We start from the raw sequence: 22,895 nt of genomic DNA on the forward strand, positions 1-22,895 counted from the left end.
TCGCTCATCTGAACAACAACAACAAAAGAAGCCCTACCCTACACCCCCACCTCATATCACAACATCTGACTTTCTCACACAGAAATGTAACGGTAGATAGGTAAATAAACAAAGGGACAGCAACAGGGACTTAAATTCAAAAATCTGCTCAGCTCTTGCTTTAAAAAAAAAGAGAAGAACAGAAAATGTCAGGATTTTTCCTTTTATGCCAAAAAGCCACTTGAATAAATCCAACTTTAATTAACAATCATAACAAGAAGGATGGTGCCACTTAGAGAAATGAAGTGGCAAGCATCCAGGGGTTTAACTTTCAAGGTTCAAGGGTCCAAAGCACCGAGTGGCCTTAATCCAGGGACTCGCCTGCCCGCCTCCCCCGAGGACTGTGAGCTGAAGCTGCGGTGGGAGAGAAGCCCTGGCCTGAGAAGGAGGGAGGCTGGATGGGTGTCTGTCTAGGGTTTAGGATCACTGCTAATCACTGTGGTATTAAAATGTTTACAGGCCGTGGAGGGATTAGCTCTGAGCTGATGATTTTTAATGTTATTATTTTTGCCCTGTGAGGTGAACGTGCTCAGTGTGGACTTGCGGTGTGAGAAGACAGTGAATGCAGTGAATGTGAGAACGTGTATGCATTGCTGTGCTTGTGTCTTTATGTCCTGTACATAACATTACTATGGTGATGGCAATAATCCAGAGCTTGACAACTTTTTATGAGCCCAATTGAGGGCATCACAGGACACATCTGTTCAATAAATAGATTTGAATCTTTTAGATATACTCATAATTTACTTTCATGCTCCATATTAATTTTAAATGTTTAAAACTGTTGGGGTCGTTTTGCTAAGAATATATAGTGAGTTAAGAAAGTATTTGAATAGAATTTCAGCATAAAATATAAAACACAGCAGAAGAAATCCCAAACGTGCGTAAACTGCAACTTAAAGTAGACCTTGTAATGCAAGTTCCAGTTTCACAGCTTTGGTTCACAGTTCATAATATTCTTTATCTCATACTGAGCTTTGATCAAGACCCTCAGTTCATCTGCTGTCTGAAACAAGCTGTTTTATTTGCAGTAGAAAAAAGGCTATTATATTTATTGCACATTGTGCGGAATACGTCTGTATATTTTTGGCAGATACTGAACAAATTTTAGGCATCAAAGGTTGTTTCCCAGGGGCATCAACCCATACGAGTGCTTAATGAGCTGGTCCCTCACAAAGGCACAATGCAGTGCTTTTACTTTAGATTACCCAACCAAATCTATTTGGTTCATTTCAATATGGAAAACCATGAAGCTGCACACACATCCAGCTGTCCCTGGCACACTCTTTACCATTGGACGGGTTTTCAGTCTGTTGTAACAGTGGGAAAAAAAATAAATTATTGCAGCTGAACCTGAGGTTTATTTGGGTCATAAATTTTTGTGATAAGCTGGCACCTACATGTAAAACCTACAGTATGTAAAATCAACACGGGAGCTGGAAGCTGAATTCTGCTCATGTTAGAAGACAGAGGAAAAACAAAGACAGGCAGACAGAGCTTCATTCAGGAAAACCACAAATTCCCTAAAGTCCCGGACACACACACACATACACACGGGTCCTCCATTCCCTGTGGCCTCACTACAGTACAGACATATGGCGCAGAGCTGTGCACTATCTGACCCAGATATAAGGCAGCAATGCACTCTGGGAAATACAGTGAATACCTTGCCGATGAGGCTTGATGCAGCAGAAGTGATCAGGGCTTTTCTCCAGAATTCAAAGTTCAGCGGACACAGGAGCTTTTCTGCTCAAGTGTATCATCAAAAAGCAGGTGCTGTGCTTTTGTGACAATGAGAGACCCTGATTACAGTAGGAGGGCTTTTGTAGCACCAAATCACAATAGTAGTGCCCTTAAGGTGCTTTACATTGTAAGGTAAAGACCGTACAATAATATAGAGAAAACCCCAGCAATCAAAGAGACCCTATGAGCAAGCACTTGGCGAGAGTGGGAAGGAAAAATCCCTTTTCACAGGAAGAAACCTCTTGTAAAACCCGGCTCAGGGAGGAGCAGCCATCTGTCGATGGCTCATAATAAATGGCTTCAGGTTAACACTGAATGGGTTCAAGTCCTCGAACCTACACTGATCAGCCACAACATTAAAACCATTGATCATCTCAATTCAGTGTTTTTTTTGTTTTGTTTTGGGGGGTTTTCTCTTTTTTTTTTTTTTTTTTTGAGGGGGGGGGGGGGGGGGGGGGGTGTCCTTAATATTGATCCGGATGTTTCTTTGGCATGTATCACCCAGATACTGCTGCAGACTAATAACTTCTTCTCCAGCAGGGCAATTCTCACACTGCAGGAAACACATGTGAACAGCTCTACAAAGAGCCCAAGGTGATGACCTGCGCTTCAAACTCATCAGATCCCGCTCCACTCATGGAGGGTACAATACAATCCACACAGATCCAAAGCATCCACTGGACTATTAGACAACACAGGACTCCTAAACGAGTCCTGTGTCTCTGCTCTGAAAGCATCACTTCTAGTTTGAAACATGCAATTTCAGTTAAATTTATTTTGGAAGCAAAGCTGAAACTACATGAGAAATTTCTCTGGGATCAATGTCTTAGACTGGAAACACAAAGGCAGGACCTTATATAACAAGTGCTCCTCTGGCCTATTACATAATCTACTGTCTAAACTTGTGGGGTGGAATCCTTTAACTTTCTCCAAGGTGTTATAAGAAGAACAATCTAATCTGGGGCTGGAAATGTTTGTGAGAGTCTACATGGATTTGTGTGATAGACAGGCCTGTTTGCTCAGAGATCACACAGAGATTCAGCTTGTGGCCATCTGCACGCCAGACAACAGAACATACAACAACTATTCAAGTTAGAAACAATAAATTTGATCAACTGTAAGGACCAAACCTGCTTCATCCTTTAAGCCTAGAGCATTTCAAACACTTCATTATTTCTGCCGGCGCCTGACAGCTTCGAGGACGAGGACGGAGATGAAGATCAACAGTGACATCGAAAACTGGGGCAAAACAAGTGGTTTGGATGAAAAGAGAGAACACTTTAAAGCTTCTCTTCTACTTTGTGTTTGTGGTGCTTTTCTACCTTCTTCCATTTTCTTTACTGGATTCTTTTGCCCTTTTTAAGTTGTGTTTTTACCCTCTTTTTGTTTGGCTTTTACTTTTTGATTTCAGTGTTGTTTTCTAACAGCTTTGTAATGCATTTTAGTTTCTTTGGGTTGTTTAAACAGTATTCTATATTTTCATGGTTCTAGGTTCCATATTTAGTTGAAATCTTTGGATTGTCTTCTGTTTTCGTTTGATGATCTTTTAAGGCTTCATTTGGTTGTTTTCTAGGGTTTTCGATTTTTAAGGTTGTTTACTAATTTTTGTAGTTTTATTCAGGTTTTTTTTGTTTTTTAAGTTGGCCACTTTTGCTCTTTAGCTTCTTGTGGTCATCCCAAGCCATGGGTTACTGCTGATCCTGGGTTTTGATTGTTTCCCAGCATTTTGTGGATGTTGTGTAGCATTTTTTAGGTTGTTGGGTTTTGATTTCTTCAGGTTGTTTTGTAGTTTAAATAGGTTTCTAATTTTCTAACTGGTATTGGTAGTTTCTTTTTATAAGTAAAGCAGAATGTCATCTCTAGTTTCTGCTCTAACGCGTCTTCTCTTCTTCTTATTACAAATCTGCTTCATTTTTATGTAATACAGTTTTTTTGAGTGGCTTTGCTGGTTTTCTAACCTCTTTTACATTTTTGGCTTACAGTATATTGGTTGTTTCATCTTTATTGGTTGATTTTTTTTTAATGTAAGTACTTTTCTTTGTTCTTTTATGGGTTATATCTTAATATGAAATTTTTCACTGTATATAATTCCACTTCTCACCTTTTTCAGCACAAATGTGACTTTTACCCTCAGTGTTTGTCAAGGCTCATAACTTTCCTCAATCCCCTCCACTTTCTCCAAAGCAAGTTAAGCATACAGAGTAAAAACAAGAACGTTAGAAGAAATAAGATAAATAAATAAATAACCAATTAGTGGCTGCAGTGCTGTGTTGAACATGTACGTGTCTCGCAGAGAGCAAAACGTCAAGCCACGTTTGGCCCGAGGCAATCTGCTTAGCAATATGTTCCTCTGTTGTTGTTGTTGTTGTTGTTGTCCCTCCCCCCATACTCCTCCCATCTCCATGGCTGCAAATAAAAGAGATTAATCAACCAACCCTTCGCCCTGTCCTCAAGGCCTGCCTGTTTTTGCACTTTGTTTAGCCAACAATTATCCTTTCAACAGCAAGATTTGTTACAAACCAGGCTGGAATCTGGTCGAACTAATCCTGGATGTCTCTTTCTTTAACGTGGGAATAGCAAACAGGAGCTCAGACATATGATCGCCGGATTTATTTACATGTTTTGAATTTGTATTATTTAGCTGAATTCTACACTGTAGGGAAAACGTACTAAAAGCCAGCATGGAGGTAAAATGCAGAATAGATTTCAATGAGTAGACTTCAAAATAATGTTTGCATGGACAAAAAGTTATAATATAATGGAACCAAGGTATAGTATTGTATAGCAAATACAATCATTTCACCCTAGATTGAACTTCACAACATGTGTTTCCACAACATTTTCCCACGAGGTTAAACTGCTGCAGAGCTTTTATCTGTTTCACACCCCAGATGCCCTCAACTGATGACTAATTGCACCTGTGTCCAGTTTTTACAGACTTTTTATTTTTTATTTTGTAGTTTGTGTGTTTTTTATAATCACTCAGAGGGGTTTTCTCTCTTTGAGTGCAGTTTGATGGAAGGGGGACACCTTTGGCTCCATCCAGCTGCTCCACAAACAAATCGTGTCTGCGCAGTCTGACAGGACTTGGACTATAATTTATACACATTAATGCTTTTAGCATCTGTCTTTGCGGGCACTTTTAAAAGCTGAAACCTCCTTTATATCTGCACCTGCAGCTTTATGTGACACAACTACTGGTATCTCATATAGCAGAGAAAATACACACGTGGACATAATGATTCCCACAGTGAAAAGTGGTCTAATATAAAAATCATAAATCCCAGATGGATCACTGTATCTATAAAACCTTATTTATGCTAAATCTATTAGATGTATATCTAATCAAAATTATGTGTAATTATTCAAATCCATTTTCTGACAGATTAACTACAGCTAATCTGATAAAAAGGTTCTCAGGTCACCGTGGCTCGCCTACATTAGCGGGGCTGAAGACGCCAGCCGTTTCAATCCCCACTGCCCTGCCGGTCCACTGAGACCTCCAGCACAAAACAGAAACTGCAGAGTCGTTCACTTCCCACTGTATTAGCAAATTATTTTGGGCATCAGGGTTAAAAAATAAATAAATAAATAAAATGCCACAAGCCAAATTCTGTGACATCTGTCAGCTGTAAAAATCAGTGTTACAACAAGCTGACCTATTTCCTTTTAAAGCCACATTACTAGGGACTTCAGCTGTCAGAAACCAAACTCAGTCAGAAGGTGACAGGAGCATATTTCTGTTAAACTGCAGATCACAATTTGGCACAAATAACCGTAGTTTCATAAAGCGGAAGGAATGGAGCCTCTCTAACCAACCAGAATGAGAAATGACTGTAGAGTCTCAATTATAAAGTTTAAAGTGTTTTAATTAGCAAATGAGCAGCTTTGAAAATGTAAACTAGCTTAAGGAGTTGGGATGAACTCGGGACAGACTGCAATAAGCAAAGTTCAATCATTAACACCAAGAGTGCACAAATAAGTGAAGGGCCATGTGTTTTTTCTAATTCATGCTACAATACAGCATCGACTGGTTGATCGAACTGCTAAATATGAGCTACATTCAAATTTAAAATCAATGGAGGAAGCAGTGTAGAGCTGTGTATTAGTATTAATACTAATGATATTAGTATTAATACTAATATATTAGAATGGGCCTAATGTGAGGCGCAAGATTTCAAAAAGATCCCATCAGGTTACCTCTTAGGTGAGATGTTTCGGGAATATCTTTCAAGCCCGGACAGATCCAGGACACCTCAAAATACGGCTTAGAAACGCTTCAATGTCACCCAGAAGCGAGGTCTGGTCTCTGTCCAGTGAACCAGAATAAGTTGCAGAAAATGGATGTATAGGTTTGAAACTGAACTACCAGGTTTCCAGTCCATTCTAACTCCTGAAAAACCTAAACATTGCTGTTTTGCTAAATGTCCTTGGCATGTGTCCCGTGTTCTTTGGGAGGATTTTAGAAATGTCAGTCCATCACATGCAGATGCTTCTTCACATTTAAATACACTGGGCACTGTTTAGCATCATCTTTCAACAAGTAGGTTTACTGTAAATTGTTACTGTAAACACCAATCATGCTGCTTTCCTAAAGCTAACCAATGAGCGAAAGCAAAAGTAAAGCCAGACAAAGAGAGAAGTCCCCTGGCTAACAAAACAGTCATTCTGTCTCCCCACAGACCGCCTCCTGCTGCACCAAGACACCAATGCCCACAGACACCTTGTGAAAAAGGCAATACTCGATACTCTGGTGGCCTAAGCTCTGAACTAAAATACTTCTTTTTCCAACTCTAAAGAAGTTTAATTTTTTAAACAAAAAAAAGAAAAGAAAAAGAAATTGTCTTTGCAGTTTGGAAGGTGACAAATGATGGTATCCTGCTGCCTGGGTGTTTAAAAAAAACATGGGTGTCAAAAAATGCAAATATAAACAATAATTAAATCTAATTTGCAGTAAATGTAAACCTGCTTTTAAGTGTCAGCAAGTGTTGCTTACCCCCCAGGTTTTAACGCATTATTTGCAGCTAGTGTGTAAACATAAACTTTTTCTTGAACCATTTCTTCTTGATCACTAAAGTGTCACCTAGCAGACCCTAGTGGATCATATACTTATTCTTAGGTGACAGACTGATTTCTGGTTCCTTTTTATTTCCTGCAATGCACCTGTCCTTGAGACTTGTGCTACGGCACAGAATAATAACATACTGATGTTTGAAAAAAATATCTTGTATTTCTTCAGTGAAATCTGTACAGACTGCAGCGTGATTCATGTTGTATTTCTGTGCGGGAGTAGCAGCATGTTGGCAGCCGGCCTGTCTCCAGTTTGTGTTTAAGCTTCATGAGTTAAACTGTGGTGACACTTTGACAGGTTTCTTGTTATAATAAGACTCCAAACCAGGTTTCTTCCCTCATCGTTTCCTGTCACAACTATGTCAGTTTATTATGGCTTGTTTTTTAGGGAAAGATGCTAACAGAGTGTGTGTGTGTGTGTGTGTGTGTGCGCGTGCGTGCGTGCGTGTGTGACAGACAGAGCCAGATGAGCAGGCAGATGTTTCCTCTGTCTCTACTCTGTCTGAGAAAGACTGACAACAGCTGGACCAGTGCCAGACACACACACACACACACACACACAATAACCGAGACACTGTGATGCCGTTCTACCTGCACCAAGCTGTATCTCTTTGTGTTTTTTCTGTTTTCATTTTTTGTTCATTGCACTATTAGCCTTTATCAACACACCCATTTCAACTAAAAGTGAGGGATGATTTTTACATTATAATGCTAGAAAAGTATTATAATAAACTACCTAAGGTGAGAAACAGAATTTTTAATGATACCAGAACACAGAATACTGAATTTTCAGTCATCAAAGACTATTTAAATAAAACAATTTGAGCTTTTTCTCCCAGGTGTAGCACACAATGTGAGACTTCACGCGTCAGCCTTCTTTTAGGAATGATAAGTTCTTGTGTAAAATAATTCAGAATAAAACATAAAATTTACCATAATGCACGTCTACATATTTGTTTCTTTGTCCACCAACCCCTCCTATACAATCAGCAACTGAGCAACCAAACTTGGTACACAGGTACATCTTAGGCCCCTGAAGGTTCTTATCTATAGATATTATGACCTTGTCGTGTTGCTTAGCAACCAGATACCAACTGGCAAAAATAACCCATTTATGCACCTATACGCCTTATAAAAACATTATATCATGCTTATAGTGTCAACATTACACTATACCATTCTGACACATCAACTTATGAAGTCTAGCTTACCGTGGCTATAAAAACTTACATAATACTAATAACTGTCTAAATGTACTTGAAGCAATAGGATTTAAAGTCACGTGAATTAATCCAGGCTAAAAATCACCGTTTTTTCCCCCAGAATGCCATTGCATTGGTTTTTGTCGGTGTGTAAGTAATTAAGTAAAAAAATAAATGTTTAAAAAAAAATCAAATCAGGATTCTTATAAAACTGTTACAGTTGTGTTTAAATCTGTGACCAGAAGCCTAGAAAGTGAATCATATTTGGAGACTTTCAGCCACAATGGGTGAAATAACTGCTGGCAATGTGAACTGGGTGGGAACTGTGATTCCCTGTGATTTCAGACTACCAATAAGTGTGAAGAATACCATTTATTGACATATGACCTGTTAGCAAATACATCAGAGGGTCACCTGAGCCTGAAATGTACGTAAACCATGAGCTGGTGTGCACAAAGAAAATGGAATTTGAGTATTTTGTAGGTCTCCCAAAAACCACCTCAGACCTTCTTTAAAAACCTCCCTGTCCCCAGTGAGCCTACAAAACCACCAACTAACAAAATGTAAATAATAAGACTCTAAAAACACCCTACAGAGAAGAGTCAGAGCTGATAACAGCGTTGTGGATGCTGTGAGGGAAGTTTAAATGCTAGTTAACCATACCATGTTGTTTTCTGTCTCGTTCTTTCCCTGCATGCTGGTTTCGCTCTGCCTGTTGGTAAAGGTTTCCTCTCTGTCTGCCCTGAAAGAGAAAAAAAAAGGTGAATCTTAAAAGACATTAATGTTAGAAAACCACCTGATCTTTACTACTTTGTCAGGTACGTACACTAAATAATCATTTGTGTTGCTGGGTACCTGTGGGGTTTTCCGAGTATTTTCCGTGTGAAATGGGTCAGTTTCTCTATCTCTTCCTGGTACCTTTGCAAGTCTTGGGTCAGTAAATTATGGAGCGTGCTCAGTGCCTCCTCCTGGAACACCAGCCTCTCAGACTGGACCAAATGCTCAGTGATCGAGGCCTGAAGCTCCCGACAAGCAGACAACTGAAGCTACGATGCAAAGGAATGGAAAATGTTTTTAACATAAGGCTCAGAAGGAGCAGCTCTGAGTAAAGACGGTGAGATTTATGACTTATTTGCTTCAATATTCGGATTCCTCAACACTGGCACAGTTTGTTGGTTTTATCTCTGGCCTTGTGTGTGTTAACTTCTGAGCCACTTTCATCATCAGTCTTGTTTCAAAACGCTGCATGCCCGAACACAGACGTTGATTCATGACCTTGGGATCAGCACCATCTAAGAGAGGATCCCACCCACTTCTCGTGTTTGCAATGTTCAGTTAATCAGAAGAAAGTTGGCTTAAAGGGAGAGGAAAGAGCTAAATTTGCTTGTTTCAGACAGTGGAGATGTAATAAGGCCCAGTATAAGTTTAAAAAGTAATATTTTAACCTGTGATTCATGCAAAGCTACTCTAGTACAGCCCAAGAATAACACAGTGGAGCTGGAAAACAATCAGACCTCTACAAGACACAGACTCCTGCTGTGCTCACTTACTGTGGATGTCTGAAGGCAGGAGTTTCTCTTCAGCTCTTGTTCCGCCTGTTTCTTCCTCTTCTGAAGATCAGACAGCTCAGTGGTCAGCAGCTGCTGACGGCCTTCAATCTGAAAGAGTCTGACGACACAAACAGAAAAATTTAGTTTGCAAATTGAATGTCAAACTCCCGTCTGAGCTGGAAAAACTAGAACTCAAACTGTGGCAGATAGCATATATTGTGATTTCTCATAAGAACATTTTCACTATGAATTACTTAAAAAAATAGCACAGTAACATGCTGATTTTTACTAAAGGGACACTGGCAGAAATACGAGCTATATGCATACATTTGGACAAAATCTGGTTCAATCACAAACGGGAAGACGTGGACAGAAATGAAGCTAACATGCTTAGAAGAAAATGCACAAACAATGAACAAACTTCAATGCAAAACTAGTAAAAACATGGATGAGAGTCAAATATTTCTGGGGAGGAAAGCATGCAATTGAAGCTTAAGCTCTGCTGTTCTTTGTTCCTGAGCTGCTTCTGAACTCAGTGAGAAGGACGAGGCAGTGCAAACTTTAATCCTCTCTGTTTGTTTTATAGCAGCTGAGAGATTCGCCTGAGAAAACACGGCCGACAGGTACAGCATCACAGCTCAAGAACTTTAAATGACTGAATAACTTGTGATACTTCAAACACTCAACCCTCCAGTCCTGTGCTTTTCTCTTTTCACTATTTTCCTGAAAACACTCCACATAATAAAGCCTTGACAGCTATTTTGTAACCACATCAAGTGTTGCTGACTAACCTGTGGGGTCCCATTTAACTTGAAACTGTCCCTCCCTTGAACAAACACAGCATTTTCCTAGTTACACACAGAGCTGAACAGCTGATGCAGATTTAGTGATTGTTGCTCCCGGGTTAAGTCAACAGCAGGCAAATACTCAAAAACCACACTCTGACTCACATTAACATGGACTGTAGGTGCTGTTGTCTCTTGCACAGCTACACTATGATATTAACTACTGTTATCTGTTATGAGCTGGTACAGTCACAGCAGCAGAATTTGATTAGAGAAAGCAAAAAGATAGTGGTACTAGTGCCTATGGCTACTTACTTAGCCCCGAGGACAAACAGGGGGAATAATAAAGGCCCTGTATAGCTACATAATAAGATGCACTGCCTCTTCAAGGTACTGTACATGCACTGTCATTAAGCATGCGTCCACTGGGAGGCACTAAACCTCTGCACAAGTGTCAGAAGAGCAGGTGATGACAGGCCAAGAAGTGTTTTGTTTGCGAGGACGAAGAGGAGGCTCATCTCAGAAGCCTTTGATGAACTAACTGAAGAATCGACATGTAGAGAAAGACAAATTAACAGGAACGATACAAAAAACCAAAACAAAAAAACACAAAGGCACTCTGGGAAATATATTAACATTGTGTTAATGAGGTTTTCAAGAGGGCCCACTGACTCGGATGTGTGTGTCATGAGAGCTGTTGTGAGACGGACAGAAAGCGGAGGTAAAGCTCAAAGAGGACTATAATCTTTGATTTACATTCACTTCGAGTGGCTGGAAGAAAGAGAAAGGATGTTGTTTGGAAGTTGTGCAAATGTCTCAGTTTAAGAAAGAAAAACCTGAACTGCACCCCAAAATGTGAGGAGAGCTCTGTTATACCAATGTTTGAATATTTCTGTCCTGGTGGAAAATGACGAGGCCTCCACAGTCACAAAGCTCAACCCAGCTGAACAATTTTTTGGAGATTTTGGAGCAACGTGTTAAGACAGAGCTCTCCTCCACCATCATCAGACCATCATGTGATCATCATGTTTCAAAGACATTTATGCTGGATTATGTCATCTACTTTAAAGCAGGAAACTTTATGAAGAAACTGCATGCTCTAAAATACATATGAATTTAGTGTTTTTCAAAAATTCACAACATATATATAGCAAAGTCTTAACAGATCAGAACCAAGGTCTTCAAGTGCTCCAACAACCATGAAGTATGTACATTAAGCAACGTGCTATCAGGTTACACAGTCATATGTCAAGTTTTGTTTTCCTGTGGTTTTTAAACTTGTTCTCTTTTACCCATATAACACAGCTGAGGCAATATAAATAAAGATTCCAGATGCAATCCTCGGCTTTGGTGGACAAACCTCTAGTCGAGTATTCTGAATTTTGTTTGACTTTTCTAAAGGTGCCTGGACATCGGAGAGATGAAGACAGATTACATGCGCTAGTATTTGTTTTTGTGGGGTTTTTGTGGGAACTGAGTGAATTTCACATGAGCCTCATGTTTCTCCCATTTTCTCTGTGTAACTTTTTTAAAAGTTAAGAACCAACAACAGTTTAGTGTCATTTCGGCTGAAATCAGGGACAGCGCTCTGCCCTGCTGGACTGTGGATGAAGTTCCAATAATATTTTTCCAACTTCTTCAGAAATCTACATTTTTCAGTTCATTGTTTAGAAGAAATTAACATCGTGAGGGAAAAATAAATTCTGAAGTTCATGCAAATTAACTCATCAGTCACCTGTCAATCAAACCTGATCTTAACCAATCAAAAGACTTCATTAAAACACTGCGATGAGGAACATCACCCATCCTGGTGAAAAGACATTAATTACCAATGAGTGTGTGTGTGTGTGTGTGTGTGTGTGTGTGTGTGTGTGTGTGTGTGTGTGTGTGTGTGTGTGTTGTGTGTTTGTGAAGTGTAGTGAGAGAGGAGAGAGGAGAGAGAGAGAGAGAGAGAGAGCACATCAGAAAAAAAAACAGACGCCACATCGCACCACATGGCAAACAATGTGTCAAATCCTGCTTTGTTGTGAAACACACACACACTGGCCCCCATGCACCCCCCCCCCCCCCCACCCCCCCCACCCCCCCCCCCCCCCCCCCCACACACACACACACACACACACACACACACACACACACACACACACACACACACACAGCCAGCTGTCAGTGTGCTCTGATTAGGGGCTTATGTACAGAAAAGCGTGAATAGGGTTCCATAATTATGTGAATGTATGTGACAAACACATTTTACTCCATAATTGCAGGTGAAAAACGTGTGGGTGTCATTTTATTTGTTTTTATTTTTTTTATATTAATGTATCTCACTGCTTGCAGCTTGTCACATATATAATTTTCCTTGTGTCTGGTTTACACAGAATCTATACACTGTGGCGTATAGAATTTATTCTCATGTATAAAATCTGTTCCATCATGGACAAAGGTGACGCTATACAGCTTTATGTAAATGATCATGCATGTTAATGCCAGGCTCCACTTTTACTCCAATCTCTGCTGAAATCATACATTTAGAGCCGAAGCTAAAGCTGTTTGCAGGTGCATTCACAAGTTACAGATTCAACACTCTGACTATGTCACTGGATCGCCAGATAATTACCCACAGCAACAGTTCTCTTAACAGATTTGAAGAGCAGCTAAGACCGTCATTATCACCACTAAAGTAAATATCTTATGGAGGCTTTGCTGGACTGATATATTACAAAGAAAGGGATTCACAACACTGGGTTCTGTGCTGTTATAAGAAGAAATGTGTCACAAATATTACACACACACACACAAAGAAAGAGGAGTTGAGGGTGAAATAAAAGAAAAGGGTGAGAGGAGTGCAATAATGAGCTAAAAAAGGCTTTGACAGCATAATAAGAAGGAGAAGGGCATGACAGAAACAGATTCCGACAAAGAAAGGAGAGGAGAGAAGAAATCTTGTTGAGTCTTGTTTAATCAAACATCCTTGATATGCTGAAAGACGGGAAGAAAGCCATGAAAGAAAAAAAAAGTGAAAGGCAAGAAAGAAAGAGAAATCAAGAACGGTTAAAGAAAAAAAAAAGAGAAATAAAAGAGATGGAATACAAAAAGAAAGGCCTGATTTTGTGTATGTAAGAGAGAAACTAATAAATACAAATTTTAAAAGGATCAGACCTGGATATTCAAGAAGAAACCTGGAGGAAAAAAGGTCCACTTTTAAGTTTCAAAAAAGGGCAGGTGGACTTTGCACTGTACTTGTGCAACTTCCTATTATCATACCTCAGTCTCACAGCCAAATATAAAAGATTCACAAAAATTTAAGCTCATGCACAAAAGCTGTAGTGCTTTCAGGCTGAAAGCGTGACAAAGAGAAGAGAAGGTGGCTGTCATTAATTTTTACATTTTAGTGGAAACAAAGTTTCATTTTCATGTTTTATTAGATTTAGGAATCATGACTGGTTAAATTTAGCAAAACATAGCTGCTGGTATGAAGCCTGAATGCTGGTAGAGCAGTTTAAAAAAAAACCCACACAGTTCATCTATGAAACATACTTCTTTTTGAAATACATCTGTCCAAAGTCATGTGACCTTTCAAAAAAGGTAAAACCTTTGTACATGTGCAGAAACAGATCATAGATTTTTTTTTATATATATATATATATATATATAATTTCATTACTAGTCAAAGTTGCATCTTCTGGGTATTAAAAAAAACTAAGTCAACTCATGAATGCTGCGGTTCTTTCAATGGCTCCAAAAGCTGTCCAGTGCCCACAGACCTCCATGTTAAAACATTCAACTCTAAACTTTGTATGTTTTTGAAGTGGAAATATTTGACAAATAACATAATAAACACTGTGGTACAGCACATTTAAGACATTTTTGCTTCAGTTTCAGTGAGGGGGAAATCCAGTATTTTCTTGTTTTGTAAGAGCTAGCATTAGCTATCATCATACTGTCGATGCAAATATCCATGAGATTAGGCTTGTTAACAAGTAAGTGAAATTCCTGAAGACAGTGAACTATTAATCCCCATGTTCAAACTAAAAACCAGTAACCAGGAAAGGAAAGGAAATTTGATTTAATAGGATAAATCAGAGAAGCATCAGAGCTTGCCTTCTTGGTCAATTTTATGGGCAACACCAGAAGATTTTGGAAGCTATGAAGTAGAAACTGAATGAACAGAAGAAGAACATGAAGACGAGAAGAGGAGTTGACAGAGTTCAGCTGGGTAGTTTCCAAACTGCCAGTCTGCCTGTTGGTCTTGGCAAAAAGCTGATTTCTCCTTGCGTAACCAGACTGAAGACTAAGTTTCAGTCTGTCTATGGGAAAATACAGCTCAAAGCAACACATATAATCCATCACAATCACACTTTATTTTTTCCTCCAAGTCTGTGAGTTTTTGTACAGATTTTATGAGAGTTTTTGTTCCATAATGCACTGCTGCACATCTTTAAAATAAAAAGTCCATCTTGTTATTTTTAAATGAGACAGATCAAGAGCTGAGGTTTGTTTTGAGATACTTAAAAAACACACTCAAACAGCTCCAGCGCTCTCTTCTCATAAATGCGATATCCCATTTTCTTTGTTCAAGTTTCAAGATGTGAAATTTCTGATTGGTGCAAAGAGAATTTACACTTAAAACATTTATATCATTTGTGCATTTACATACAATGTGTTAATTAGTTAACAATTTCCCCACTATTAAGTCAGAATTAAGTTGTCTAATAACAGAAAAAATGCTTTCTTCCACAGATACGTTTAGCACCAACACAGCAATACTGATGATAGCTACAATATTTCAAATTGTGATGTTGTGTTTATAATGCAGATATAATAAAACTTGAAATACTTGTGTAATTGTTATTTTTGTAAGCGGTTTGTAAGTTAAAGTGACAGTAAATTTATCCATTGTACAAATTAATTATAGGGAAAAAAGATGCTCTCAGTTTGTTTTTTGTTTCTTTGTTTTGTTTTCTTTTTCTATTGTTTTTTAACACTGAATAAACATAAATAAATAAAAACAGCACGTTTGGACTATTGGTCTCAAAATCATTTTTTTAATTTTTTTTTAAAATTTTTTTAATCTTTTTTTTTATTTCAAGCATCAGTCAGGGTCTAGGAAACTGTTCAATAAAAAAAGAAAACTTGGACAGAAGTTGGCCTTTTCTCTCCAGTCCAACAATCCAAAGAATATTGGAACTTTTTATCCTTGTTATCCTTGTTTTAGAAAAACTGAACGTATAGAGAATTCTTCATGCTGACAAATTTCTAAAAAAAAAAAAAATTCTAAATACATTTATATTTTCTTTGCAAGTTAGCTGCCTTATAGGACAGTCACACTGCGTATACTGTTCATTATTTCAGGTTAGGAACAGCGTGTGTGAAGGACAACTGAAACCAGGGTTAGTGATCAGTTGGGATTAAGGTTTTACTCTCAGAACAGCAGCTCAGTTGTCTTGTCAGAGGACTGAGACTAACTTATGTTGGAGGAGTTTATTTAACAAAGAAGCTAAGCTAAAAAAGTTCAAAGTTTTGCTGTGTGCTTATTATGAAAACTGTTTGTTAAGCACTACTCAGGTAGAATGTTGAGTCTTAGATTCACCTTGCTCAAAACCAAACCCAGCATTGGCTCCAACATTATTAGGTAAGCCTCCTTTAGAGCCAAAGAAAACCCCAATAAATTTAATGTAGGATGACGTCTTCTTCCAGTAAGCTAAGTGGATACAATAAGTTGGTACCACTGGGCAGGGCAACATGATGAAAACATGTAACTGTTTCACTGGGAAATTATTCATCTCTGCTCATAAAGCTTTTGATCCAAGCTGTGACAAGAGACGATCAGCGTTGGCACTGAGGACCAACAGGGTTGAGAAATTAGGAGGTTTCCGGGAATATGCTCACAATAATGTGTGTGTGTGTGTCTGTGTGGGTGGGTGTGTGTATGCTGCCACACCTTCAATCCTAAGATGTGTTTCAGCTCGTCTTGTCTGCCAAAAGACGGGTTGATGGCAGGAGTACAGAGAGGAAGACAGAACAGGGCGGTGACCAAGACCTGTTACCATCTGATTTACTGTGATTTGCTAACAGTTCACAAGCTCACTTAAATGACATTTTCTTAATGTAGTGCCAATTCACAGCAGCAATTATCTCCTACCTTACAACGTACAGAGAAACCCAATGACATGGAGCAACTTATTTTACTTTTTCATGCATAACGTAACATAAAACAAATAACATCAGCATTGTGGTCTTTTTTTCATATATATACAGTGGGGCAAAAAAGTATTTAGTCAGCCACCGTTTGTGCAAGTTCCCCCACTTAAAATGATGACAGGGGTCAGTAATTTGCACCAGAGGTACAACTGTCAGAACAAAGCTCATACAATGAATTTCCTTTTTGGTTTACTGGTGTAAACATTTTTGACTTCACCCTATTTAATCTGATAAAATTCTTATTCTTATTCTTAAAGTCTCTGTTTTACAGATCTTGCCTTACAGATCTTCAGGTTTGGACCGATCCAGCTATTCAACTATTTTGTTCACAGTGAAGTGAGCTATCAGGAGAAAACTCCATATAGCAAGGGGTTGAGGATCCAGCATGCACATATCTTACTGCAATCAGCATACATCCATACTTCTGTTGATCTGGCCAACTGTTACATAACATGGATGTGCTTGTTATTTGTCTGCCTGAGATGTAGAGGGACGGGTTGCAGATGCTGCTCCAAACAGTTTTTCTAAGTCTATTCATGCTTCACTGAAGATGACAATCACATTCAATCACGTTAAAATCATAACTTTGCACAGTAAAACTCAACAAAAGCCCAGAAAAGACCAATAAATGTCTCCACACAGCACTGGCAACTTTACACCAGGGAATTACGTGTATTAAGATTATGAGGTTAATGGCTTTTAATAATTTCTAATAATTTTCATTAGAATAAGAATGAGTCAAAAAGTATGCTAGTGTATGGATGTCTCCACTGATGGTAATTAAATTACACAGATCACCATGTGCACAAACACATAAATATACCTAATTCATTAGAAGAGCCATTAACTTTCACTTTCTCTCCATTTCCCTCCACTCCCTCTTTTGGGAAATCCAAATATAAAGGCAGGCAGGATCCTGTTCTTTTTCCAGCAGAGCCGCTCCTGTTATGAGATACAGCAAAACTCCCACAATTATGTTTCGGGTGTGTGACAAAACACCATAAACCAACAGAGGTGTTTTCCACCCTCACTCATGTGGTGAAGTACCACATAGCAATAGATTTCAATCAAAGAAATTGGGAACCTAAACTCTAAGATTACTGATACTAGTCAACGTGTAAAGAATAAATTGTGAATTTGATCTATTCTGTCATATAATTTCCTGCACCAATCCTTCAGTAAACACTGACTTTAATGTTAGCAGATTCATTTTTTTAGAATATTAGGTTTGAAAGTGGGTGTTTTCAGTTTGTTTAAGTATGTCACTTAACGTGTCACTTTAACGTGCAAAAGGACTTTTTTTGTTTTCACTAAGCAAACAAAACAAAACAATGAAAAAACTCATCTCCAGATGTCCTTACTGCAGAAATGAACCAGAGAGAAAATCTGTCAACAACTAACCTGTCATAGCGTGATACAGTTTCAACAGAAATAAAAAAACAAACTACTCTCGAGAAAACTGGCCTGTCAAGATGACTGTTGAAATCTTTATCATGCATTAATATGTAGGAGGGTAATCAGGATAAGCCAGTGTTCAGGCCAGCAGTCAGTCTACAGCCCCGTGTGTAGGGGTGTAGAGCCTTACTTCTTAAATAGGTTGCTAATGTTTTATCTTTATGATAACATAAAGATACAGGCTTTGACAGGTTAGTTTCTTCTTTTAAGACGTTAGAAGAAGCATCATTTGTAGAAGTAAACTACCATGATATAAATACCTCCAGTGCCAAGATGATGAGAACTAGTGTTTCATTTCAGAAAATGAGAAAAGTTCTGACAAGAATGTAATCACTCTACGTACTGTCATATAAACCTACACAGTGTTATTGCATGAACATTAACTAATGCTTCCTGTAGGAGATCAGAGGTGCAGGGAGACCGGTGATACTTTGGACAGCCAAAGTCACCAGTGTGGAAGAAGAAGAAATTCTCACTACCATCAGGACAATAAACTAGAAGTACTTTGATCATATGATGCAACAAATACCATCTATTGAAAATATTTCCGGAGTGATTTAAAACATAACCCAGATTGCAGAAGAAAATCCTGATTCAAGAACTTAAGCCAGTGTCTTGGACTGAACATACTAACATTGTTCAGAAAGGTAATGAACAAAAAACAGATAATGGTGTTGCTCAGCAGTTTTTTTGAAGTTACAAGGTGCTTGAAGATACAAGAAAACTCAAACTTCATCAACTATCCATTCTTCTCAAGTCCAAGAAACAAGAAACTAAAAATATGCTCTTTGAAAGGAAACACTTTCACAACTCCTAATACCAAACCACAAAAACTATTTTGACTCACTGTGTTCGTATGTTGCTGAGCTCTTGCTCTGTCCGTCTCTGCAGCTGCTGGAGGTGAAAGGTCAATTCTTGGCTCAGAACAGCAAATCCCAGCAGTCCCTCTTTTCCTGTCGTGGCCTCACACACCAAACCCTGAGATGGAACAGTCATTAGAGCTTTCAGGTGCCACTCACTAGTGCTAGTAAATTTTTCTCGATGGCCACCAGCAATATCACAAAAAAAAAAAAATACAGGAAAACCTCCAGTTTTTGCTCAATCTAGGAATAATATTTGCAAAATTTCCTCAGAATCTATTTGTATGATGTAAACTCTGGGAACAAAAGATAATATGCAACAATTTCATACTAGTCAACACAACTTTAATGCGAACAGAGGAAAACATGTCAAAAACATGGTGTGTTGTGAAACCCACCATGTTAATCAGATTGATAAAGATTATGTAGTAGTGATAAATAACTTTTCATCTGGGACAATCAGGAAGTTGTAATATTGAACAAAATGTCTCAACCTTTACTGAACAATATATTTCATGGTGATATTGAAATCAAACTATATATACAATGAAATGAAAGAATGCTGATATAATTGACAGTCTCAAAGCCAGCCTCGGGCAGCATAAATAAGTGTACTCCATTGTTAGTCCCAAACTTGGATGGTTGTATGAGGAAGAAGATCTAGCAAAAAAAATTCCTGCCAAATTAAACTTGCAAATCCAACCATTATGCCCCCCCTTGGGAAATGAGGGAGCAGCCAAAAGTACTTTTACTTTGGTTTGTAGCCAAACAGCTTTAAAAAGCTAATAACCCCATTACCCTTTAGCTATAATTTTACCCTAACGCTAACATGCTAACAAGGCTGCTAAACTACAGCTCAGTTTCCCAGCCACTAATTAAGCCTACTCCGAGATTAACATTTTCCTAAGACTAGGCTTAATTCAACTCTGGGAACCAAGCAGTATAACCTGCTGATACCTTACAATGAGCATTTCATTCAAGGCACCATAGTGGTGATGCCCAGAGCTACTACAGTAGACAACAGAGTCTTAGTTTTGTTAGATTACAGTGAAAACCTGTTTACCATTTAATTAGGCGGAAGTCCACTAGGACATAATCTTTCCACCAGTTGATGCTGGCACCACACAATGGACAGATCATACAGACAGAAAAAGCAGTCAAGGTAATGAAGTTGGTACTGACATATCCTGGTCCATTTGTGACTATTTTTATTCAGTTATTGTCTCGGATCCACACACCCAGCGTATGAACTGTTTTATTTAGTATAAGGTGAGGTAAGAAAAATTCTTAACAACTGAATCTCAGAGAAACTGTTGACAATTAAAAAAGACAAAGCACAGATAAGCCACCTTATAAGTCATCCTATATATTTAGTCTGCAGAGTACTACACAACAGCTCTCAGAAGTCTCACTTTGTCAAACAGAAGAAGGATGAATCACCAGGCATGAGAAATACAGACAGACGAGAGGAGGTGAAAAGAAATGGACTGAGACCCTATGAGTACATAACAAGTTGGAAGATAAAGTTCTGGTTGTGAGTCTGAACTTGTCAAGGTGACAGAGTCCTTCAGTGAGCGGCTGTAGGCTGAAAGACAACAGACCGACTGAGTCATCCTGGCAGAACATGACGATCACCCTCATCCTCCCCTTCGTCTGTGTGTCTATGTGTCCATGTGACTCAGTCTGAGAGACAAACTGGCACTATGTTCACTCAGCAGCCAAATCTGATTTGTTTTTCCCAGATATGATCTTTAGTCCTCACTGTCCACAGTGAAAGTGACTAAATTTCTGAATCAGAGTTCTTCAGCTGAACAGAAAATTAAACTAACTTGTGTTACTTTTTGACTATGAATATCATATATGTGGTAATCTCTAACAGTGCTCTCTACCATGTCATGTCATTGGGTAATACACTTCATCAATCAGTTTTATGTAAGAGCACAGGGTGGAGGTGATAAAAAGTTAAGATCTTCGAAATTCCCGGTAGGACTGGCTGGTAGCACATCTGCATTTATGAAACTATGATCATAAAAAACTTCAGTGTGACATTAAAACCAACTGACTAGCTTTTCAAAAGCGGGTTTATCTCGATTGTTCTTTTTTTATTATTTTACTTTCTGCAATTAAGGCCTCAGAGTAGGGGAATAAATCGGATTTGAGCTGCCTGTCTGAACATGGCCTCAGGAGACATCCACAAAGAGGGAAAGGAAGGGAGGAGGAGAGGCAGACAGAGAGAAGCGGGCCCAGATTCCCACAGAGAAATGAAGGGAAGAATCAAGCCAATGGCATAAAGAGAGTGGAAATAAGAAAAACAAACCCCCATACAGACTGTTGGGAGGAATGCAGTTAAGGCAGTGTTGTGCAATTAGCCCCATACCCTCTAGCAAAGACTCATGTTTAACAGACATTACGTTAAAATCGAAACTGCCAACTCCAGCCAACATCAAGCATAAAATACTTGATGCCTCAATAATACAGGTGATAACGATCTAACAGGGCTTTTTTCAGTGGTGGTTTTATGTTTCAGATCCTACGGCTGCTGTTCTACTGACCTTCAGACAAATTTATAATGACTTCACTCATGAAAGATGAGTTGTGCATTTCATCATATCTTATACTTGCATTGTAATTTTTGTTATAACGTTAACCCTTGTTTTACCCTTGTATAATTCATATATTATTGTTTTATTGCTTATATTTTATAACAGAAACCTTTTCATTTTTATATTTATATTCTTCTATACAAGTTTTACTTTACATTAATTTACATTAATTGGAGGCAGGTTTTCTCTTGTTTTTGCCATTTACCTGATCAACAATGGATGATTCTAGGATGTGAACTTCTTCTTCTATTAGCTGCCGGAGTTTCTCCAACGAAGCAGGAAACTCCTCTTTGTTCCGCTGGAAGTTTGGAGACTGTAGAGAGAAGCAGAGCATTTAATCATCTTTCATCTCAGCAAATGTCACACAGTAAATCTGCTGTATCCTTAACAAACTACGGCTTTTGCAGCAACCAAATACCACTTTGAGTCTGAATGCTAATAGCTGCTATTACAGAGAAAGACATTCTGCAACTAAAGTGGGCATTTAGAGTAGAAATTGAGATTAACTGAAGGACAAACGGTTCTGCCTGGAAGACAAAATGACATTGTGAACTGAAATTAGAACAACACCCAATTAGCAAGGCACGCTCCTGTGATTTTTTTAACCACAGGAGCTCATTTTCATTTGTGTGGAATGAAGAGGAGCAATGGGAAAGAGGAAGGCTGAAATTTATCAAATCCTGCCCTCCGCAGTGAACGCTGAACCTCTAAATTCAATTTTGACTTCAAAGTTATGCACTTTTGAAGCAAAGACCGGATATCCTAGATACCAGCACGCAACTGTTTTCCATCTGTAACACAGAGCATGTAAGCAGATGATCAAATAAAATCAGACGGAATAAAAAGATCAAAGCGCTAAAAAATAAATACCCCATTGTGCTGCTTTAGATAATTTGACTCAACATGACTGAACGCAAAAGATGAAGATAAAATTATCAACTCCATATGAAAGATGAACACCAGACATTTCAGAAGTGCATTCTTTCTAATGGCCACCAGGGGATGAATCCTCTGGTTGCAAATAGAAATCTGATTATACTGGAGTCTATGAGACTTCACTTCTCACTTTATTAATGGTCGCAGTAAATGCTTTCTTGATGAGATTATGAATTCAAATGCTCGTTTCAAGTGTTCTTTATTGTGACATGATGCTCATTTTGTTAAATATGTTCCTATTTAGAGCAAAAAAGACACAACCAGGCAAGTAATTTAAGGTTACAATTTTTCATTATATAGCTAAAATTTTATTTGGTCTTGTCAACAGTCTCAGATCTAGATAGTAATAAGGTGGCTTAAATAGAAAGTCTAATAGTTCCAGTTCTAAATACTGCATAAAATAAAAATTAGCCCTTGCCTCAATTGAGCTGTTGCGCTGACTAGCAGACTT

At 38.5% G+C, this 22,895-nt stretch overlaps 1 protein-coding gene across 1 annotated transcript in view; it reads right to left on the minus strand.

The window, feature by feature from the left end:
* Positions 1-22,895, minus strand: part of LOC102294524 (cingulin-like protein 1) — a 53,134-nt gene that overhangs the window by 11,779 nt on the left and 18,460 nt on the right. Inside the window, exons 2-6 of the mRNA XM_014333386.2 lie at positions 21,714-21,821; positions 18,893-19,023; positions 9,605-9,722; positions 8,910-9,100; positions 8,718-8,796 (exon numbers count right to left, since the gene is read on the minus strand). Coding sequence (XP_014188872.1) covers positions 8,718-8,750 — 33 coding nt within the window. The 5' untranslated portion in view covers positions 8,751-8,796; positions 8,910-9,100; positions 9,605-9,722; positions 18,893-19,023; positions 21,714-21,821. The remainder of the gene's footprint in view (positions 1-8,717; positions 8,797-8,909; positions 9,101-9,604; positions 9,723-18,892; positions 19,024-21,713; positions 21,822-22,895) is intronic.

This window comes from Haplochromis burtoni, unplaced genomic scaffold (genome assembly GCF_018398535.1).
Source record: "Haplochromis burtoni strain Fernald_Lab_line unplaced genomic scaffold, NCSU_Asbu1 Contig_51, whole genome shotgun sequence".
Classification (NCBI taxonomy): Eukaryota; Metazoa; Chordata; class Actinopteri; order Cichliformes; family Cichlidae; genus Haplochromis; species Haplochromis burtoni.